Here is a 17,386-nt window from a genome sequence, read left to right as displayed (position 1 = left end):
AAACGTGGATTATACGCTTTCCCCTCTTTCGGCCTGTTCGGACCTTGCATGAATTTATAATTAATTTTTGGTAATTTTATGACGAAGGTGAATTTTACAAAGAGCAGCCGAATATAGGGCGACCGCGATCGACAATAAATAACAATGTAATGCCTATTCGCGTAATAAAATATTAGACGCGCGAGTCACCTGCACGGTCGTTTTACGTCTGAATTTATTATTTAATATAATCGCGAGACAAAGAGAAATTTTGAAATTGTAACGAGCGACGAATAAGTTAAGAGATGAAATTTGATACTTCGTTCTAAATACACGCCAGAGATCCATGCTTTCATCGTGTAGCAATCGCGTTATCAGTCGCCGGAGAGGAATGGCGAGAATTGAGTTGTTTGCGAGAGTGAGAGACTATTGAGAGAAAGAGAGAGAGAAAGAAAAAAAAAAGAAATATAGAGAGAAAAAGAGAGAACATGGGATGATTGCACCAGCGAAGAGTCATGGAGATATCACGCGGTAATACGATTGTTTATCACTGAATCGCGGACCCCCAGCAGCAGTTGCATCATTCTCGCATCCCGAGCTGTGACCCCGTCATATTGCACGGGATGGAAAATGTGCATATTTTGCTCTGCACGCGTTCTCTAGCGATTAATATCCGGTATTTTTTTTTTTTTTTTTTTTTTTTTTAATCCGCAACGCAAAATATGCGGCGCTATCAATTTTTCGCAAATTCGTCCGATTAACAAATATTCGTACCGGATTTCGCCAACAAGAACAGATATGGTCGGACTTATTTCGCGATTCGGTCAGCGAGAACTGAAATATAACAAGTCATTGCAACAGACTTATTATTTCCTCTTCTGTTTTTTTTTTTTTTTTGTCTTGTCTTTTTTCTTTCATTAACTAATTACACGCTTGCTTCTCTCGATTACGTCTTTATTTACAACTTTTAATCAGGCGTCGAGTTTTGTAAGGAGCTTCGACTGCGTTTAATTAACAGATTCACGAGGTATAAATTAAAAAATGTTGGAATTATAATCTACCTTTTTTACTTTCAGATAAAATAATAAGATATTAATTTGAATTTAAAGTTTAAATATGTAAAACAATGGATGATAAGAAACCTGTAAAAAAAAAAAAGGGTAACAGCTCGACTTTAGATTTGTAAACGTTTTTGCCGAAGTAGAAATGTAAGTTTACTTAATATTTAATAATGTATATGTAAAATAAGTGTTCCAGTTCGAAAATGCTGTAAGAATTGTAAATTTTAAAATACGTAATTTATACTTAATGTATGGCAAATCATACTGCTCCTTGTAAATGCGAAAATAAGTCATTACAGCGTATGCGTGTTTTCATGAATTTGCATTTACAGCCTTGGCCAAAGGTGTTTGCCACCTAAGTAAAGCCTATATAAGTAAAAGTTACTTTAAATTTAATAAAAACTAATTTTTGTTACCAAGATTTTATTTAAGTGGCAAACACTTTTATCCAAGGCTGTAAATCTCATTTGAAATACCATTATTTATTATCTGATTGTCAAATTAGCAGTTCAAACAATTTAGAAAAATGTTACTAATACACACTACAATAAGTATTTTTAGTATGGAAATTACAAAGGAATGTAAATAACGAATAATTTTTGTTTCATCATATTTAGCGGTATATTAATCCGATTAGCAAGTAAATCACTTTTTACACGCGTACACACGTAGAAGTATAAAAAAGCGATATATAAAATGTGTCTATGTAGATATTTATATTTTTGTATTATTAGAGAATTTGTTAATAAAACATCACATTATCACCAGTTCCATGTCGTTACCGACTATACAAGGGTCTAAGCGCCTACATATAACTGAACAATATCTTTTTGTTGTATAGAAGAGATCAAAAATACTCTAATTGTACAAAAACCTAATTTTTTTTTCTTTTGAAAATTTACTAGTATTAGTAAAGTTTATAAAAAATATATTTATGGAGAAAAATCTTTACGGAGAAAAATATGTTTGTGAGAATGGCCGATCTTAACATCTAGGCCCTTGCAGTCAAAATATCTACTGACATTATTAGTAACTTACGTAATTCACAATCGCTTTTACCGTGGTTTTTAAATGTACATTGATAGATACTTTCAAACAAACATATTCATTGTTCGAAAAGACTAACAAATTCTTTGGTGTGTAAATCATGTTTCCTCTGTTCTGAGATGTTCATTATGTGTATAGCTTGCAACAGTTATACACATTATATAAATTGGTTTTATGTCATAAATTATATTGAAATATCTGTTTTACAAAAACATTGGCACGTAGCATCGCATTAAACATATCACAATTTGCAATGTATATACTGTGCTTTTTTAATATGATAAACGAGTAATGAAACCAATGTTAAATGCATAGTAAACCGATTGTAAATAAATTATCAAATTAACGTACGCAAGCAAATATTTCTAACTATTATAAACTCTATTAGCTTCAAGAAATATACAGTTTTACTGTAACACCAAAGATAGTATAGATAGAAAAATAATTTTGAATATAGATGGACGACTTATGATACACTAAACTGCAATCGCACACTTATATTATAAATATTAAATCGAAACGATGTAACAAAGACGTCGTATATCCGCAAATTATATTCTTTCGTAGCTACCTGCTCGACAACAATTAAAGGTGAAGACAATGCCATCCTGAAAAATGATAATACAATATTCTTAATCATATAAAATATCAACTGTTATCACCTTATTAGAAGCATTATGGCCACTTACTCTGACTAGTGAGGGAAGTTTGCACCAAAAATCATGATTGGGCACCATTTGCCTGCCTGTTGCTCCTCTCAAAGTTTTCAATGCAACAACACCACTGATGAAGTACAGGACAACAATGGCAAAAGATATAATAACTAAGATAGAACCTGTTGACAATCCTTGTTCTGGCTGTATTATACACCCATATGATGATGCTAATGTTAACCTCTGTAAGTAATAAATAATTTATACATATGTACTATTGCTGCAACAATACATCAAATTATTGATATTTACATGTGTTTTAGAGCTAGGAGAAAGTGGATAATCAAGTGAGAAACTTATTCTGTTTTCCTTCTGACATATAATATCTATTATCCATTTGGTATCATTATGGTGCACTTCAAAAGTTGGACAGTTGCCTTCAGTTGACCATTTCATTTGTGTTTCTTCTACTGTTCCATATAATAAGGTAAGGGTATTATTCATACATAGCTGCAAAAATAAGTAATACTTAATTAAAATACTGCAAAGCATACTGCATTACCTGTAGTAAACCATGACTTTTTTTTTTAATAATAAAAATTCTAAAATTATAGAACTTACTGAAACTTTCTGTCCATTCTGCCCACATGTTTTGTTATTTAGTAACATTTGTACATTTGTGCAGGGATGAAATAATACTGTCAAATTATTTTTACTATCTCTAAATGGTCTGAAAATTAATAAACCAATTAATATTTTATACATTATTTTACAAATATCAGATAAGTTTTAAATAAATATTGAAGACATTTAGATATGTGATAAATGGAGTGTCCAGTACTTAAATACTAAAAGTGTAAAAAATGACGAATGCTGTATTTATAGAAAAATAAGAAGAATAAAGAAATATAAAATTGTTTTATGCATAAAATCATAAAAAAAACTTAAAAAAAAATTACATTTATTTAAACAATTTGTCAAGCTGTTTTGCCGCGAAAGAGCGAAGTCGTATATTCATAATTTCTTTTCGAAAGCAATATTAGACATTTTGTACGACGCAAAAACAAAGGAAAACTATCAGACGGATAGGTTAACAATTCGTGATCTACCAACTCTGAATCAGCGAGGCCGGTTACATTGTAATAGCGGCCGTCCGGTAATACGCAGATACAGGGTCCCTGCTGCGTACATTCGGATGACGTCGGGTCGCAGAAGAATATTAGAAATAACGAAATCACAACGATCGTCGCATCGTAACACCTCATCTTCCTCAGGTTCGCTCTCGCTGACATTTGGCCGTATTTTGTACCTCTAACCTCTAACAAGTCAATGGACAATTACGATGGCGTTCGCGCAACGTAGATGTCGTTCGCATGCAGTTTTCTAGAGGAATACAAATTGTAAGTGTAATTTTTATACGTTCGTGTAACGTAGAATGCAGGATGGAATGCAAAATTTGACGTGACAATAAAATGCTTTCGCGATCTGTAGCATTTTCGTAAATATACTATCTTTTCGCTGGATTCGTCGATAGCCAATCGTTATCTTATCAATTGTCAATTAACAGTGTTTTATCTTCAGCACGATTGATAATTACGACGTCAAGGGAATATGACTGTGTAAAATATAATAAACTAAAATTCTAAAAGTCGAAGGGTTAAAGGAAATTTAAAAAGTCTCACGAAAAAAAATCTATTTGGATAAAACAGAGATTAATAAAAAAAAACATTAAATATAGTTTTTTACTTTTAATCTCGGGTAAACGTAATCTATGAAAAGGTAATTATAAGACAGATTAGCAACTCGCATTTTTTTCGTTTTCAACGAGCGAGGTTTTTCGCGCCGCCGATCTTCAGCGGCGCCCGCATCGGGCGTCCACTTCCGGCGGGTGTTCGCGACCAAGGCGCCATGTCGGGGTTATACGCGGGGGCCGCCCGCGGCGCATAATCATCTGCGCAAACCGCGGCTCGGGCCACCGCCGTCGTCGCCAGCCGCCGTCGCACGCGCGAAGGATGCCGATGACTGTCAACGCGGAAATCGGTCGCCACGCATCGCCATTTTGTCCGCGCGCGCATTGCTGGCGTATATCAGTGCCGATAATCTCGCGGCTCGACGAGCCACGGAGTGTTGCCCGCGCCAGGAGATCTCGATCAGAGGTAAATAACGTCCGATGAGGAATATCGGCGCCGCGCGAGACGCGACGTCGCCGCCGTTCTGCATTCCGCCTTGTCCGTGCGCGCCCGCGCGCGCGAGAGCGAGCGTAGAGAAAAAAAGAAAAAAAAACGGCGAAGCCGGGAAACGACGTCCGTGGAGGGAATCGATCGCGGCCTCCTCCCCGCCGTCTCACCCGCGGCCCGTTACCGACACACCGTCGTCGGAATCCGGAGCGCGTACGTTCCCGGCGGTGACGTCACCGCGTCGGCACCACCGTCGGGATGGCTCACGCGATCCCCCCTCGCACCGCGGCCTCCTTTCCTTCCACCTCTCCCTACCGTTCTCCGTAGACGACGGGCAGTCGCACCGCGCTCTCCGCGTCCGCGTCCGCTCGTGACCAGCGCGGCCCGCCCGTGGTAGGTCTCTTCTCTTTCCTTTGACTTCTCGCTTTTCGTTTTTCGTTCGTTCTCTTCGGTTCTGCCTCCCCCCGGCGGGAGAAAATCACGCGCGGGTCATGAGCGGCGGAATAACGCGAGCGGTCGTTAGATATCGCGAGTGGTGAGCGAATCTTTTCTCCCCGGAGTGTTCGTTACCTCCCCGAGACTTCACCCCCAGCTTGGCCTCGTCGTGCAACCTCGTCAAAGTTGTGAGTATTTTGTCCCTTCGAGCCCTTCGTGGCCTATTTCTTTTCCTCGTCGATCGGCTCTCACCACGACGCTTTTCCGCATCGAGACGATCTTCGTGACGTGCGTGCATCTGCGATTCGCGTGACTTCCACGTTTCCGTCTTTCTCCTTTTCTCCTTTTGCGTCACAAAGGGGGCGAGCCGTTCCCCGACCTCGCAGGGGGTTAGGTTATCCGGCCGTCGACGCGTTCGATAAAAATATTCGTGGATATCGATACGCGCGCGCGACGGTTACCCTCCCCTTCCCTCTTTGCCCCGCCGCGTGTATGCGTCCGAAACAAATTATTTATAAAAGAAAAAGAAAGAAAAAAAAAAAAACAGGAAGGTAAGAGAAATGGAAACGCACTGCCGAGCCAGACGTCGTGGTCCCGCACGACGGTTTCTCTGGGAATGAGAGATGAAAGAACCGGTAATGAGACTTCAAATAATTAATTATATGCAGGAGGGAAAGGTAGAAAAAAGAACGCAGAGAAAGTCCTGGGCGCAGTCGAAAAATATGATTTATTAATCTCAAATGTTAACACGGGGTTTGTTAGATTATTACAAATTTTCGCAAGTTTGTTTCTTGCGGCAGCCACAACTTTAATATTCCCAGTTCATAATTGTAACGTTGGTCTCATGGATTCCTTTTTTTAGGTGTGCGATTACCAGCGAAGATTTCCAGAGAAAAGAAAAAGTAGCGCCGAGCCGACTGTCCCTTTAAGAAACACAGAGTCCTGGAATCTAACTTGACATTTAAATTCAAGTATATATCTTCTAAATTTTTATTTATTATTGATCACGGCAGACACGTTAAATATTAATTCAATTAGAGTACAAAGCGTTCTTACTGCAAAAGAAATATGGAGAAAGTCTCAAGATTAGAAATAAGATTTTTCTTTTTTTTTTTTTTATCTAGAAAATCCCCAAAAAATAATTTCGAAGACTGTGATTCAGATAATTGAATTTTGTATTTTTAGTAAAACTTTTTTTTTCTTGGTAGGACAGCGTGCTTTGGAGATTCGCGATCGTGACGCGCAGCGAGTCTGCCGGTCGCCTTCCCACCGTGACGTCCGATTTCCATAACGATTTCCGCACCGTCTGGACTCTGGCGAGGTCGGAGGTCGTGTCGTGACCGTGCAGTTTTTTTGACTCCCATTACGTAGCAACGTAAGCACCCAGGATTTTCTTTGCCGAAGCGAATCTCGAAGCGACGACCCGATGGCCAAAAATTTTCATAGTTCCTGCGCACTATTAATACACCCTTTTCGAGATCGCGGGAGGAGATATAAAAAGAAAGCGGAGAGAGGTGTACACGCGGGGCAGAGAAACGCGTGGCCGTAAAGTTATTTACGTATCGCGGGCCACGGCCCGCGCTGGACCACTTAAATTTCACGCGTTTCACGACTCGAAGGATGAGACTGAGGAGGACGGATGTCGCCTATACGTGCACGTTTCTATCGGTCTCTCGTTGACTTTTCAAAGCATCGATCTCCACCCTGCACGCGCCGTTTCTCTCCCCCGTCTGTCGGTCCGCATCGCGAAAAACCGGGACGAAAAAAAGGAGACATTCGTTCGTGGCTGTATCCGGTACGGAGACGGATACGCGAGCGAATGTTTTTCCGTCTCGTTTATGTCCTCGGCGTGGACGATAGAATATCGATTATCCGCTTCTACATGGCGTGTACTCTCAACGAAGCCTTAAGGTCGTCGATACGCGCACGTGTGCACGAATCGAACGATCTTCGGCGACACTCTTCTCGCTCAAACGCGTCTGTCTCTCTCCCTCTTTTACAGAACATTGAACAGAATTTTAAACGGTACCTCGCGCGCCTGTTTTCGCGTCGTGCAAACGTATACGTGAGGTTTCCGATAATCTCCGGCACTCACGCAAGTCCAAAGTCATATCCTTGAGTTACATATTGAAGATTATATCTTAAGGTATCCACACCGTTTTCTAGATCTCGCAGTTAAACGATAAAGAGACCGCTGTCGAAATTAATTAACGCGACGTACCGAGTTATGTCATGGATACACTTGTCGCGTCTTGCGTAAGCTAATTGTATCGTAATCCATCCGAGTCACGGAATGTGCGTTACCATCCTTCCCCACTGGCTGTCTCCCTTCGCACCCTTCATTAATATCCCATTATTAATCCTTAGACGACAATTTTATTCGAAATGAGGGAGGCAGAGGCACGTGTCTAATACGGGTTTCATTGTCAGGTATATTAATGCGATTCTCCTAATTGTTGTTCCTCATCCAAGGAACATTAATCTTTCAAGCGTTCTCGAGTATTTAATCACTTACGATACACCCGCGCAGATTTGAACGACTTGTATATTCATATCTCCTCTCTGCTTTCAGATTTACGTACCCTTGACACGAGATTATCCTGCGCGGATATTTCTCTATAGTATCCCGTACTGACCTCCACGTCTCGCGATTCGCCGCTTCGAGGTTGCATAGCGGGTGCGCGGCGCTTCCTAACGAAATCCGAAACGACACGGTTTATATTGGATTCCGGCGTGCTAACTGCGCGTCAGCCTCCGACGGAAAAGCGGGACGGCTGCCAGATTGCGGAAGAAAAATTGCCTCCCTTCCTTCGGCCGTCACATCCGCGTCCTATCGACGCCGTTATTTGGCAGGATCGCGGGCACGTCTCTTCCGCTCGTCAGCGAAACATTTTTTCGATGTTTACGACGGTCTCTTGCGGAAATCATCGGTGAACTATGTTGCAAAATAAGATGAATAGGATCAAGACTTGTAATAATAGTAACGCTGCCTGAATGACTTAGGTGTTCATTTTATTAGACTAAAATTTCGAATGTACGATTCAAATTCAATTCATTCAAGCAGCGCTTATTGTTAAAAATTTTTTTCTATTTACTGACGTCATTTGCTTTATTTTACGATATCTTTTCGAGAAAAAAAAACAATTTCTTTCTAAGCTGATATTATATATTTCAAAAATGTGACGCGTTTAACTCTCGACGGACCGTCGTATCTCTGCTAGATATAGCAATCTCAGGAGAAATTCCATAGAAAAGGAGGGCAAGGTGACACGATACGCTCGAACGAGAAACTCGAGGTCGGAGGTAAAGCTTGAATTAAGCCTGCCGAAAGCGGTGCTCTGTTTTGTTCCATTTTACGTTTCACATGGTTTTTCAATCGCGTCACGAAGGTCAGTGTTATATCACTGCGCAGGGCAATTATCGATAATGGTATTCGTTAAAACTGTTACGTTAACGCACGTATTACATGCACGCTGCGGCTGATAATGAATTCCGACTCGCGATAGGAGTGCGAACGATCATCGAATTTAGATTGCCAGGAGAGATTTTCGGGCTACATCAAACTTACTCCATTTCTCGAGCTTGACTTGTCGAAAGAAAATCTCACTTTTTACGATAAATCTCGTGAGTGCAGTGTGAATCCACTTGCAAATGTTTATTCAATGTCGAAAAATAGTGTGAAAACAAGTAAAAATTTCAAGCAATTAATTTTTGTATTTTATTCATTACTTTTATATAATGAATAAAATATAAAAATATCAAGTTTGACGCATATCGTGAGTTTCTGTTTGTCGTTGGGAATTAAAAAAAGAAAAAAAAAAACTGCACGCTGGAGATTCTTATCACTCCACAGCTTGAGGGATCACAGAATTGAATTCCACATTAAAAGTTAAAACCGTGGAGAATTAATATTGTTAGCAAAGCTCTGTTTATACATCTGTTTTCTTTTACATGTACTTTTTTTAACAAAAAAGAATTCGCGCGAGAATAATGCAGTAAAATGAATTTCAGGCACTCGACGGAGAAGCTCGAGGGGATCGGCGACCCGCGGTGCACGATGTCGTATCATCGCGGCGGGCAAGCGGGCGCCGTAGCAGTTTCATACAGCACTAGTCCAATGGCACCACATTCACCTAGCCGGAGGTATTCGAGTGGAACCGGCAGCGGTAGCACCACCACCCCCTCGATCGGCGGCTCGACATCAAAGTTCAACAGTTACCGTTCGACCGGCTCTTCGCTTCTGGACCGACCCACTAGCTTCTACACGTCCTCAAGTTCAGGATTGCGCTCCAACTACATTTCCTCGGAGTACAGGCGCTCCTACTGCTCACCAGGAAGGTCAGTATCTCGCCAGTACTCCCTGAGAAATTAACAATTATCGGCAGTTTAGAGAACTTTTCGATAAATTTATCACAGAGAGACTATTGCGTCAACGAGTCAGTTCACCCCCCGCGATTTAAATACATAAGTTGTATATAAAACAATATAATTTTTTTTTTTTTTAATTATTCGTTAAACATTATATTTTTACTTAATTTTTAGTGGATTAAGATTGTGTGGTTTAATCGATATAATATTTATCGCGCAAATTAACAACGTAGAGAAAGCGGACACGGTTAAACGACAAGTTCTACCGAATCGAAGTGTGCACTTTGCAATTATGTTAAACGATGCATAACTAAACTTTTCCTTCGTACCTCGGTCTACATAAAATCTGACGATTAACGTCTTTAATTAAATATGCAAGGAGTAAGACGTCGCGTGTTATCGCAACTCTTTTCTTGCCCTCGGTTATTGCGGTTTGACTGAACATGAAACATTATTAAAACGAATTAAGGGCAGAAAGATTAAACGTTTCCGATAATACCGTCAGAAAATAAGTATATAAAGTCAGCGCGCTGCCGATGGCAGCTTTTAAATTATTAAATTAGAATTTGTCAAAGTGTTTATATATCCGATCGACCCCGCAGCTTCTACTCGTCGGCTTCTACCGGCACGAGCGTCCGCAGGAACTACTCGTCGGAATACAGTCGGTCCACCTGCTCACCCGCAAGGTGAGCGATCCTTAAAATAGGATGTAGACTCCTTAGAGAAATTGTGATGCAATTGACACAGCATATACCGGGGCAGAAATTAAAATGTCTATAACAGACATGGTTTCAATCAATATCAAGCTCACGCTTTTGAATTAATTTTCTACAAATAGCTTCCTGGAGTAATTGTGTTTCATGCCTGTTCCTTTAATAATACATAACGTCTCCCACCTTTTTATGACGATTGCACCTGCAGATACCTGTGTTTGAATATCTCGCACGTCACTCACCTTTACGTTCACGTCACTATAATTCAATTACGAAAGCAGACACGATATGTGCATCTCTATTCGTATGTGACCTGGGTAATTGGCATTAGGCCGACGTTAAAGGTCGAGGTCAGCGTAAACTGGTCGCGCTACCTGTTATTCCGGGTCGGACAGCTTTGTTCCCTATCTCGGTGTCGTTAATCGAAACATCTCGTTTCGTCGTTCTGATTTCTCCGTCGAACGCGACGCGGGGAGGTTAATATAAAGCACCATTAAAATTCGCGCGGCTGTATTATGTCGAGAGAGAAAAAGCACGTAGCCGCATTTATCGATTTTAAATAAGCACGCTCGCGCTACGGAATGTAGTCGTGGACCTTGACCTCGTGAGATTATCCCGGTCTGTGTGTGCGGGCGCGTTCGCGTTCCAGATGCTCTTGTCGCACAGATTTCCTCTTCTTCAGGTTCCGACAACACTTCACTCAGAATTTTTGATTTCGCGGGGGTCCGCGTTATTTTTCTGTAAGAATTATATTTAAATATCTAGTACGAACGCGTTGGTGTTCCGAGGCTGTCGTGCTTTAGCAAACGGTGTCGCGGGTCCGATTTAGTAACCTCTAAACCTCGAAGTAGAAGTAGTATTGCCCAGTCTGCTGGCGACGGAAACGCTTGTAATCTCAATAGCGTACCGTCCCTCCGCTAGATACCAAAGAACGGCGTCTATACTCGCGCGCGTTGCGTAACGAGAGATCGCGGTAGGGGAGCAGGGAACCTTGGCCACGGGCCCGGTGAAACGCGATGACCGCAATGTTCTTATGTCGGACGAATTTTGCAGGTCAGTCTCGTCGTCGTCGTACGGCGATACGGGCAGCAGTGGCTCAGCATTAGCAGCAACAACGATCGTTAACGGCACAACCGGCAGTAGTGGCAGATACGTTTCGTCAACATCAAGTCCTTCGGCCAGCTCTTCATCATCTTCGAGGGAACGTAGCGTTGTCGATGCGTCCACCGCAGCCGCCGACATAATCAGCAGATACTCACCAGCCGGCTACGTACCCAGTATTCAACGTCAACAGCAGGGGAACAGTAGCAGTGCGCATCACTGGAGACATCGTTCAACATCGTCGTCTTTAAACGAATTGTTCGGCGGTGACGAACGCGAGGCTGAGCGCAGGGATCTCCGTCTGGAGTCCTCACTCTCCTCGTCGTCGTCTTCCTCATCCGTGGCGACCGGCGCGGCCGGTCTGTGGTCCAAATCCAACAAGAGAAGACCGTCTGGGAACAGCACGGTGCTCGCCACCGTTGGACATGCACGCGCAAACAGCGCCGTGTCTCTCGCCGAGGTAACAAATGCCATCGACGATCACGTAACCCATAAACCGAACGACGATGACGACGAAAACGACGATACCCAGGACGACGACGATCAGCATAACAACAACGGCAACGTCGGCGACACGGGGCGCGAAAGCAACGGCGAGGATATCGCGTGCGGATTTGGCATTAACAACAACGACAACGAGCGCGACGATGACAACGACGGGGACGTAGACGACGACGAGGACGAGGACGAGAACGACGCAAATGACGATGATAATCTCAACAATTGCCATCGCCGCTTCCAGCAGCAGCATCGCCACCGATCAGACGAGGTCTCGCCCGCTAAGCGTAACGTTCTCTCACCCGCTGCCGCTGGTGGTGGTGGTGGTTTGATTTGTGTTAGTAGCCTTGATCTGTTAACTAACCTCGCTACTAATCCTCATAACACCGAGCTGCTGGTCAATAACAATGCTCAGAACAAGGCGACAGGAGAGAAGCAGCCTGAGATTACAACAAACGACGAGGTAACACGCGACGCCGAGAATGTTGCGTCAGTCGTCACGTTTCTGCAGCGCGATCGCACCAGCGATGAAGACATTCCCGAAGATGGCGAAGAAGAGAACAAAGTGTCCAATAGTACAGATGAAAGTGGCTTTGGAACAATTGATAACGTAGCTGGCAAACCGTCCGTTACGCACGGCGATGATCCGTCCATCCCTTCGACATCGAGGAGAACGGATCAGCCCGGTTTTTTCTCGAGTACCGCCAGCAGCAATCTGACCTCGTCACCGACGAATCCATCCACGGCGCATCAAAGTATCTATCGTGGAGTCAACGAGCAATATGTAAGTGCGCTTATAAAGAAAGTAACGTGTTCTAACGCAGAGAAGCATAGACTACGTTTAAATGTTATCTTTATTAATCAATTGTTAACAAATTTCTTTACGATCTCTAAGTTTATAATAATTTTTTTTTCCGTCGGCTACTTTCATAATTTATCGGTCAATATTGTGCCGTGCTTTCCCAATTTTTTTAAATCAATCATAAGTCACACGACGTTAGCATCAAAGGCATGAGTATAACGTATGCTTACATTCAACGACAGAATCAAGTAAAAGAAATCTTTGTACAAAAACGTCAGAGAAGATAAATTTGCTGTGTAAAGCGCTTACGTTAGTGAAAGGAAAGAAAATTTCTTTTTAGAAAAGAGACTTTGAAAAATTTGTTCATACATTTATCGATGTACGGATTCAATCGCGCTTCCACCTACGCGTTAGGAGAGAACTGTGCCGTCGTCATGCGATTCGTTTACTTTCCACCCGGTCTTATTACGAAATCTCTTTGCCCTCTCGCCGTCTCCAACTAGAGCCTCTTCGGAGCCGGTCGGTCGCTGGTATTTTATTAATAGCTCAGAGCTCTTTCTTTCTCTCCTTCTCGAAATCTCCGGGAGATAGAGGCACGTTGTCAGCTGATTCGCACCACAGTGTGCCGCGGTAATTTACGGTATCCGACCGAGTTTCTTGTACTCTTCTTCGCGATGATTCTTCAATGCGTCAGTCAGGAATGCATCGGTTCGGACGAATAATAAACTGTAGTTACGTTTCTTTGTTCTACAAACTGTATCCGAGCTATTTTTAATAGTATGGAGTTCGTGAGTTTATTTCTGACCGAGAAAGAAGAAATCGAAATTCTTATTTTAACATAAGACGATATAAATGAAAAAAAAGTACTCTTATATCTTTGTTGTTCAGCCGCAAATGATATCACAAAATATCACCATCGTTAAAACATCTTATAAATAACTCATTGACATGACGTAAATAAATGACGCTGCTTTTTTTTCGCGTAGGTGTATTGCGCGTGCGACAGATAAGTGCATAACGACATAAAAGTTTTAATCAAGCGTTGTTAATCACTCGCGAATTTCTTCGAGATAAGTAGTCACCGCGTGTAAACTGGCTCTAGCGATAGGATGGGCCTTGTGGTGTCTGTGGACGGTGACAGCCCTCGTGCTCACTTACGCCTTTTTTCTCGGTATCGCGACACCTTTGCTGTCTCCTAAACGCGTCTCTTCGAGAATCAGTTCGGCACGCGTTGGTAACTCGACAATAATTAGACCCGCGGTTTTGCATATCGTCCAGTCTTCCTTTGTGCATTCACAGGTGAGTGCTCGTGCGATTGCGCTTTTCTGTAGATCGTTGATTGCCGATCGCAATCGGATTTTTATCTTTGCCGTTCGCTTAAATTAAGCGCTGCAACATTTCGCCTATTTTAAATGTGTGTATTGTAATGAATATGACCAAACGAAGACGTACAAGTACCTGTACTTTATTTAGCTAACAAAGTGTTACTAAATCTAACGCGTTACCGGTTTGTACTTGTATAACACAAGATTGTTTTTTTTTTGTTTTATCGCGAAACGCTTAAGCCTTCCCGTATCGAACGACTTGCAATATTTTCGCCGATCAGAATGAATGAGCGATTGATCGGACATTTAAACAGACGATTCAAGACAGTTGCAACAATGTACGGACTCTATGCAACGATTTATTTAATTGATAATAATTTTACGTAGTTATTTATGGAAAATGTAACTTATTTTACGATTTTCAGGAAGGAAGCCCGACTAACAGGTCGGCGCGTAATCGCCTGCAAGCTCTTCGCGACGAACGATGTGGCCTCAACGGTTTACGGAATATTGGAAACACAGTAAGCACGTGTTTAATACGAACATCAATTTTCTCGTGAATTTTTATGGCCCGTTAACGTATACACGATCGTTTTAGTGTTTCATGAACAGCGTGATTCAGTGCTTGAGCAACACGAGACCACTGTTAGAGTATCTGCTGAACGAGCAATACCTAACCGACATAAATACTACAACGTCGAGTATGAAAGGCGCCCTGATCAAAGCATTCAGCCAAGTGATTCACGAATTGTGGGAGGTGGGCGGTGATCACGTAGTGAACACGACCGCGCTCAAGTCTCAGATACAGAGATTCGCACCACGTTTTATGGGCTATAGTCAACAGGATGCTCAAGAGTTTCTTAGATACTTGCTCGAAGGCTTACACGAAGACGTGAACAGAGTCACCACAAAGCTACCACCCATACATGGCGACATACCTGATAGTTACACGTAAGAGAGCTAGCTATTACAAAATATGTGCGTTAATAGTTTACAGCATACATATAATTTAACGTTATTGTTTTACAGGGATATGCAAAAGGCGGTGGAAAGCTGGAAGCGCTATATTCGCAGCGAAGATAGCACGATAGTCGACGTATTCGTCGGGCAATTGCGCTCATCTTTACGATGCACTTCCTGCGATCACGTATCGGTTACTCTCGATCCGTTTTGGGATCTAAGCTTACCGATACCAGCCAGAAGCGGTACGGTAAAACTGAGCCAATGCTTGGAACACTTTACTAGAGAAGAGGTATTGGACGGCGACGAGAAACCCACATGTTCCAGATGTCAGATGAGAAGGAAATGCACCAAGAGCTTCAGCATACAGAAATTCCCGAAAATTTTAGTTATTCGTATCCTTTTTCAAACTAATCGACTATTCATATTTTGAAAATTAGAGTTTTATTATTATACGTTCGTTTTAACTAATTTTATTGATAAAACTTAAAATTTTTTTTAATTAGAAAGAGTATTTTTCTTAATGCTATTCTTAGATTTAAAACGTTTCTCTCCTATGGAACGCTTTCGTGGCAAGCTGAACGTGATGGTGGACTTTCCATTGACGGGTTTGGATCTCAGTGCCTTCGCCGCCCCGAGAGTTCCGGGCTGCACATACAATTTGTATGGAGTCGCCAATCACTCGGGCACCACGTACTCCGGTCACTACACCGCGTACTGCAAGCACCCATACTCGGGGGAATGGCATGAGTATAACGACAGCCGAGTGTCAGTCGTGCCGGCACGGTCGGTCGTTTCCAGTGAAGCCTACGTACTGTTTTACGAACAACAGCCTCACAGTTCTCATTTGTAACCTTACGCCATACCTAGAGAGTAAAAAAAAGCAACCATCTTGCCTCTCTCGATACCTCAACTCAGCCTAGTAAAACTCTGTCTTCTGACATTGAAAAGCGACTAAATACTGAAAGAAACAGAGGGAGGATCTGTTCGCGACAATCCCTCCTCCTAGACATGTCCAGCGTGACTTCATTGGCGATAATCGTGTCTCTTCCTGCAATGCGTTTCTCGACGTAGCGTCGCATACGTGTAATGTCCTTTCATAATCAGATTACGCATACGTAAATCGACATAATTGATGATTCAACGCAACCCGATGTGTCCAAGTGCTTTCAACGTGAAAAGCTATTTCCGCGACATCATTGTTCTATATGAAAAAAATTATTTTTTTACGTAACGTTTTACGAGACCTAATTTATACGTTAAAATCGTGTTTGAGATAACGGAAAACGACGTTGCTTTTTCATTAATTAACTTTAACTGCATGGAGAATGTTTTTATCTAGAAGAGAAGGTGCGAGATCGTCAAAGATTACGCGTACACACGACACGTGCAATGGCTTCAGAATGTCTAGTTACTTTCGAATAGATAAGTAGTAACACGTCTCTCTGTCTCTTTCTCTCACTTTTCATTGAACACGTGGCAACATACAGCTATTTACTTTTGTAAAATATTTTGTTTAATATATATAACCACAGTCAAGAGTTATTTATTATAATTTATGGAAAGAGAAAAATAAAATAATATATTCGATATTGACACAAATACAATATATATATATATATAAATATAATTATATATTATAATCAATTCCATTAAAATTAGACGACGAAGAGAAGTAGGTAAAAAAATTTACGAAATGTGCATTGTATAACAATATCTATATAAAATGATGTAAAGATTTTATTGTTACCGCTTTTTTGTGATGCTGATTGATCGTCTCGTTTGGCTATCTTCACGCCGCGAGAGTAAATATCAGCTTAATTATTATTCTTTTCCAAAATAAGATTATAAAAAAAAAGAAAAACTAGCCAGATAATTAAAAAAAAAAATAAATTCTCCCCGCGTTTTCGTTATTATCGATCTATTAGCGAATCGTGTTCCCGCGCAGTCGCATAGGTGGCAGTAACAGTTTCGTTCAAAGCCGGGATCGCCCTTGCAGTTCGCGAAATTTCGGACCGTGCACAAACGGGAGTGCTTTCGCGTGCAAACTGCGCGCGTGCAGATGCATCCCGGATCTCGGTGCAATTTCGTGCGGTTGTCATCGTTTTAAGTGTCTCCTCTTTTGCATCTCGCGGAACAAGAAGCTGAGCGCAGCTCGGGTGAGTCGCGCGAGTCGCTTGCCGGTGAAAAAAAATTCGCGATCGTGCGAGTACGCGTCCGCGCGCGCACACATGCATATACCGCTCGTGGTGGACACGTCGGGCGGC

At 41.9% G+C, this 17,386-nt stretch overlaps 2 protein-coding genes across 12 annotated transcripts; one reads left to right on the top strand and one right to left on the bottom strand.

Moving 5' to 3' along the window:
* Window positions 1–1,636: 1,636 nt before the first annotated feature.
* Window positions 1,637–4,199, bottom strand: LOC139109540 (uncharacterized). Its single transcript, XM_070668668.1, has 5 exons — window positions 3,854–4,199; window positions 3,362–3,470; window positions 3,053–3,250; window positions 2,777–2,983; window positions 1,637–2,695 (listed from the first exon to the last, which is right to left on the bottom strand). Exons 1-5 carry the CDS (start codon window positions 4,030–4,032, stop codon window positions 2,639–2,641), a joined length of 750 nt encoding a protein of 249 aa, XP_070524769.1. The 5' UTR covers window positions 4,033–4,199; the 3' UTR covers window positions 1,637–2,638.
* Window positions 4,200–4,690: 491 nt separating this feature from the next.
* Window positions 4,691–16,711, top strand: LOC139109867 (uncharacterized). 11 transcript variants are annotated; one of them, XM_070669263.1, is made up of 11 exons: window positions 4,691–4,896; window positions 6,215–6,323; window positions 6,561–6,727; window positions 7,925–8,282; window positions 9,364–9,690; window positions 10,323–10,406; window positions 11,487–12,816; window positions 14,585–14,680; window positions 14,758–15,110; window positions 15,189–15,514; window positions 15,656–16,711. In XM_070669263.1, the coding sequence occupies exons 4-11, from the start codon at window positions 8,251–8,253 to the stop codon at window positions 15,970–15,972; spliced, it is 2,865 nt and encodes a 954-aa protein (XP_070525364.1). In that variant the 5' UTR covers window positions 4,691–4,896; window positions 6,215–6,323; window positions 6,561–6,727; window positions 7,925–8,250; the 3' UTR covers window positions 15,973–16,711. The 11 variants fall into 11 exon arrangements, with proteins under 11 accessions (XP_070525364.1, XP_070525367.1, XP_070525373.1 ...); XM_070669265.1 differs by lacking the exon at window positions 4,691–4,896 and adding an exon at window positions 4,981–5,540 and having other exon boundaries at window positions 6,566–6,727; XM_070669264.1 differs by lacking the exon at window positions 4,691–4,896 and adding an exon at window positions 4,981–5,540.
* The last annotated feature ends 675 nt before the right edge of the window (window positions 16,712–17,386 follow it).

Source organism: Cardiocondyla obscurior, linkage group LG18, assembly GCF_019399895.1.
Source record: "Cardiocondyla obscurior isolate alpha-2009 linkage group LG18, Cobs3.1, whole genome shotgun sequence".
NCBI classification, from domain to species: Eukaryota; Metazoa; Arthropoda; class Insecta; order Hymenoptera; family Formicidae; genus Cardiocondyla; species Cardiocondyla obscurior.
This window is presented reverse-complemented; position numbering and strand designations above follow the sequence as displayed.

Coding starts and splice junctions, on each gene's coding strand:
- LOC139109540 (XM_070668668.1), bottom strand. CDS start 4,032: ATGTCAGCGAGAGCGAACCTGAGGAAGATGAGGTGTTACGATGCGACG. Junction 3,471..3,853: donor ACCGGCCTCGCTGATTCAGA/GTTGGTAGATCA, acceptor ATTAATTTTCAG/ACCATTTAGAGATAGTAAAA. Junction 2,696..2,776: donor AACTTCCCTCACTAGTCAGA/GTAAGTGGCCAT, acceptor ATCATTTTTCAG/GATGGCATTGTCTTCACCTT.
- LOC139109867 (XM_070669266.1), top strand. CDS start 8,251: ATGTTTACGACGGTCTCTTGCGGAAATCATCG. Junction 12,817..14,584: donor GTGGAGTCAACGAGCAATAT/GTAAGTGCGCTT, acceptor TACGATTTTCAG/GAAGGAAGCCCGACTAACAG. Junction 15,515..15,655: donor CCCGAAAATTTTAGTTATTC/GTATCCTTTTTC, acceptor TGCTATTCTTAG/ATTTAAAACGTTTCTCTCCT.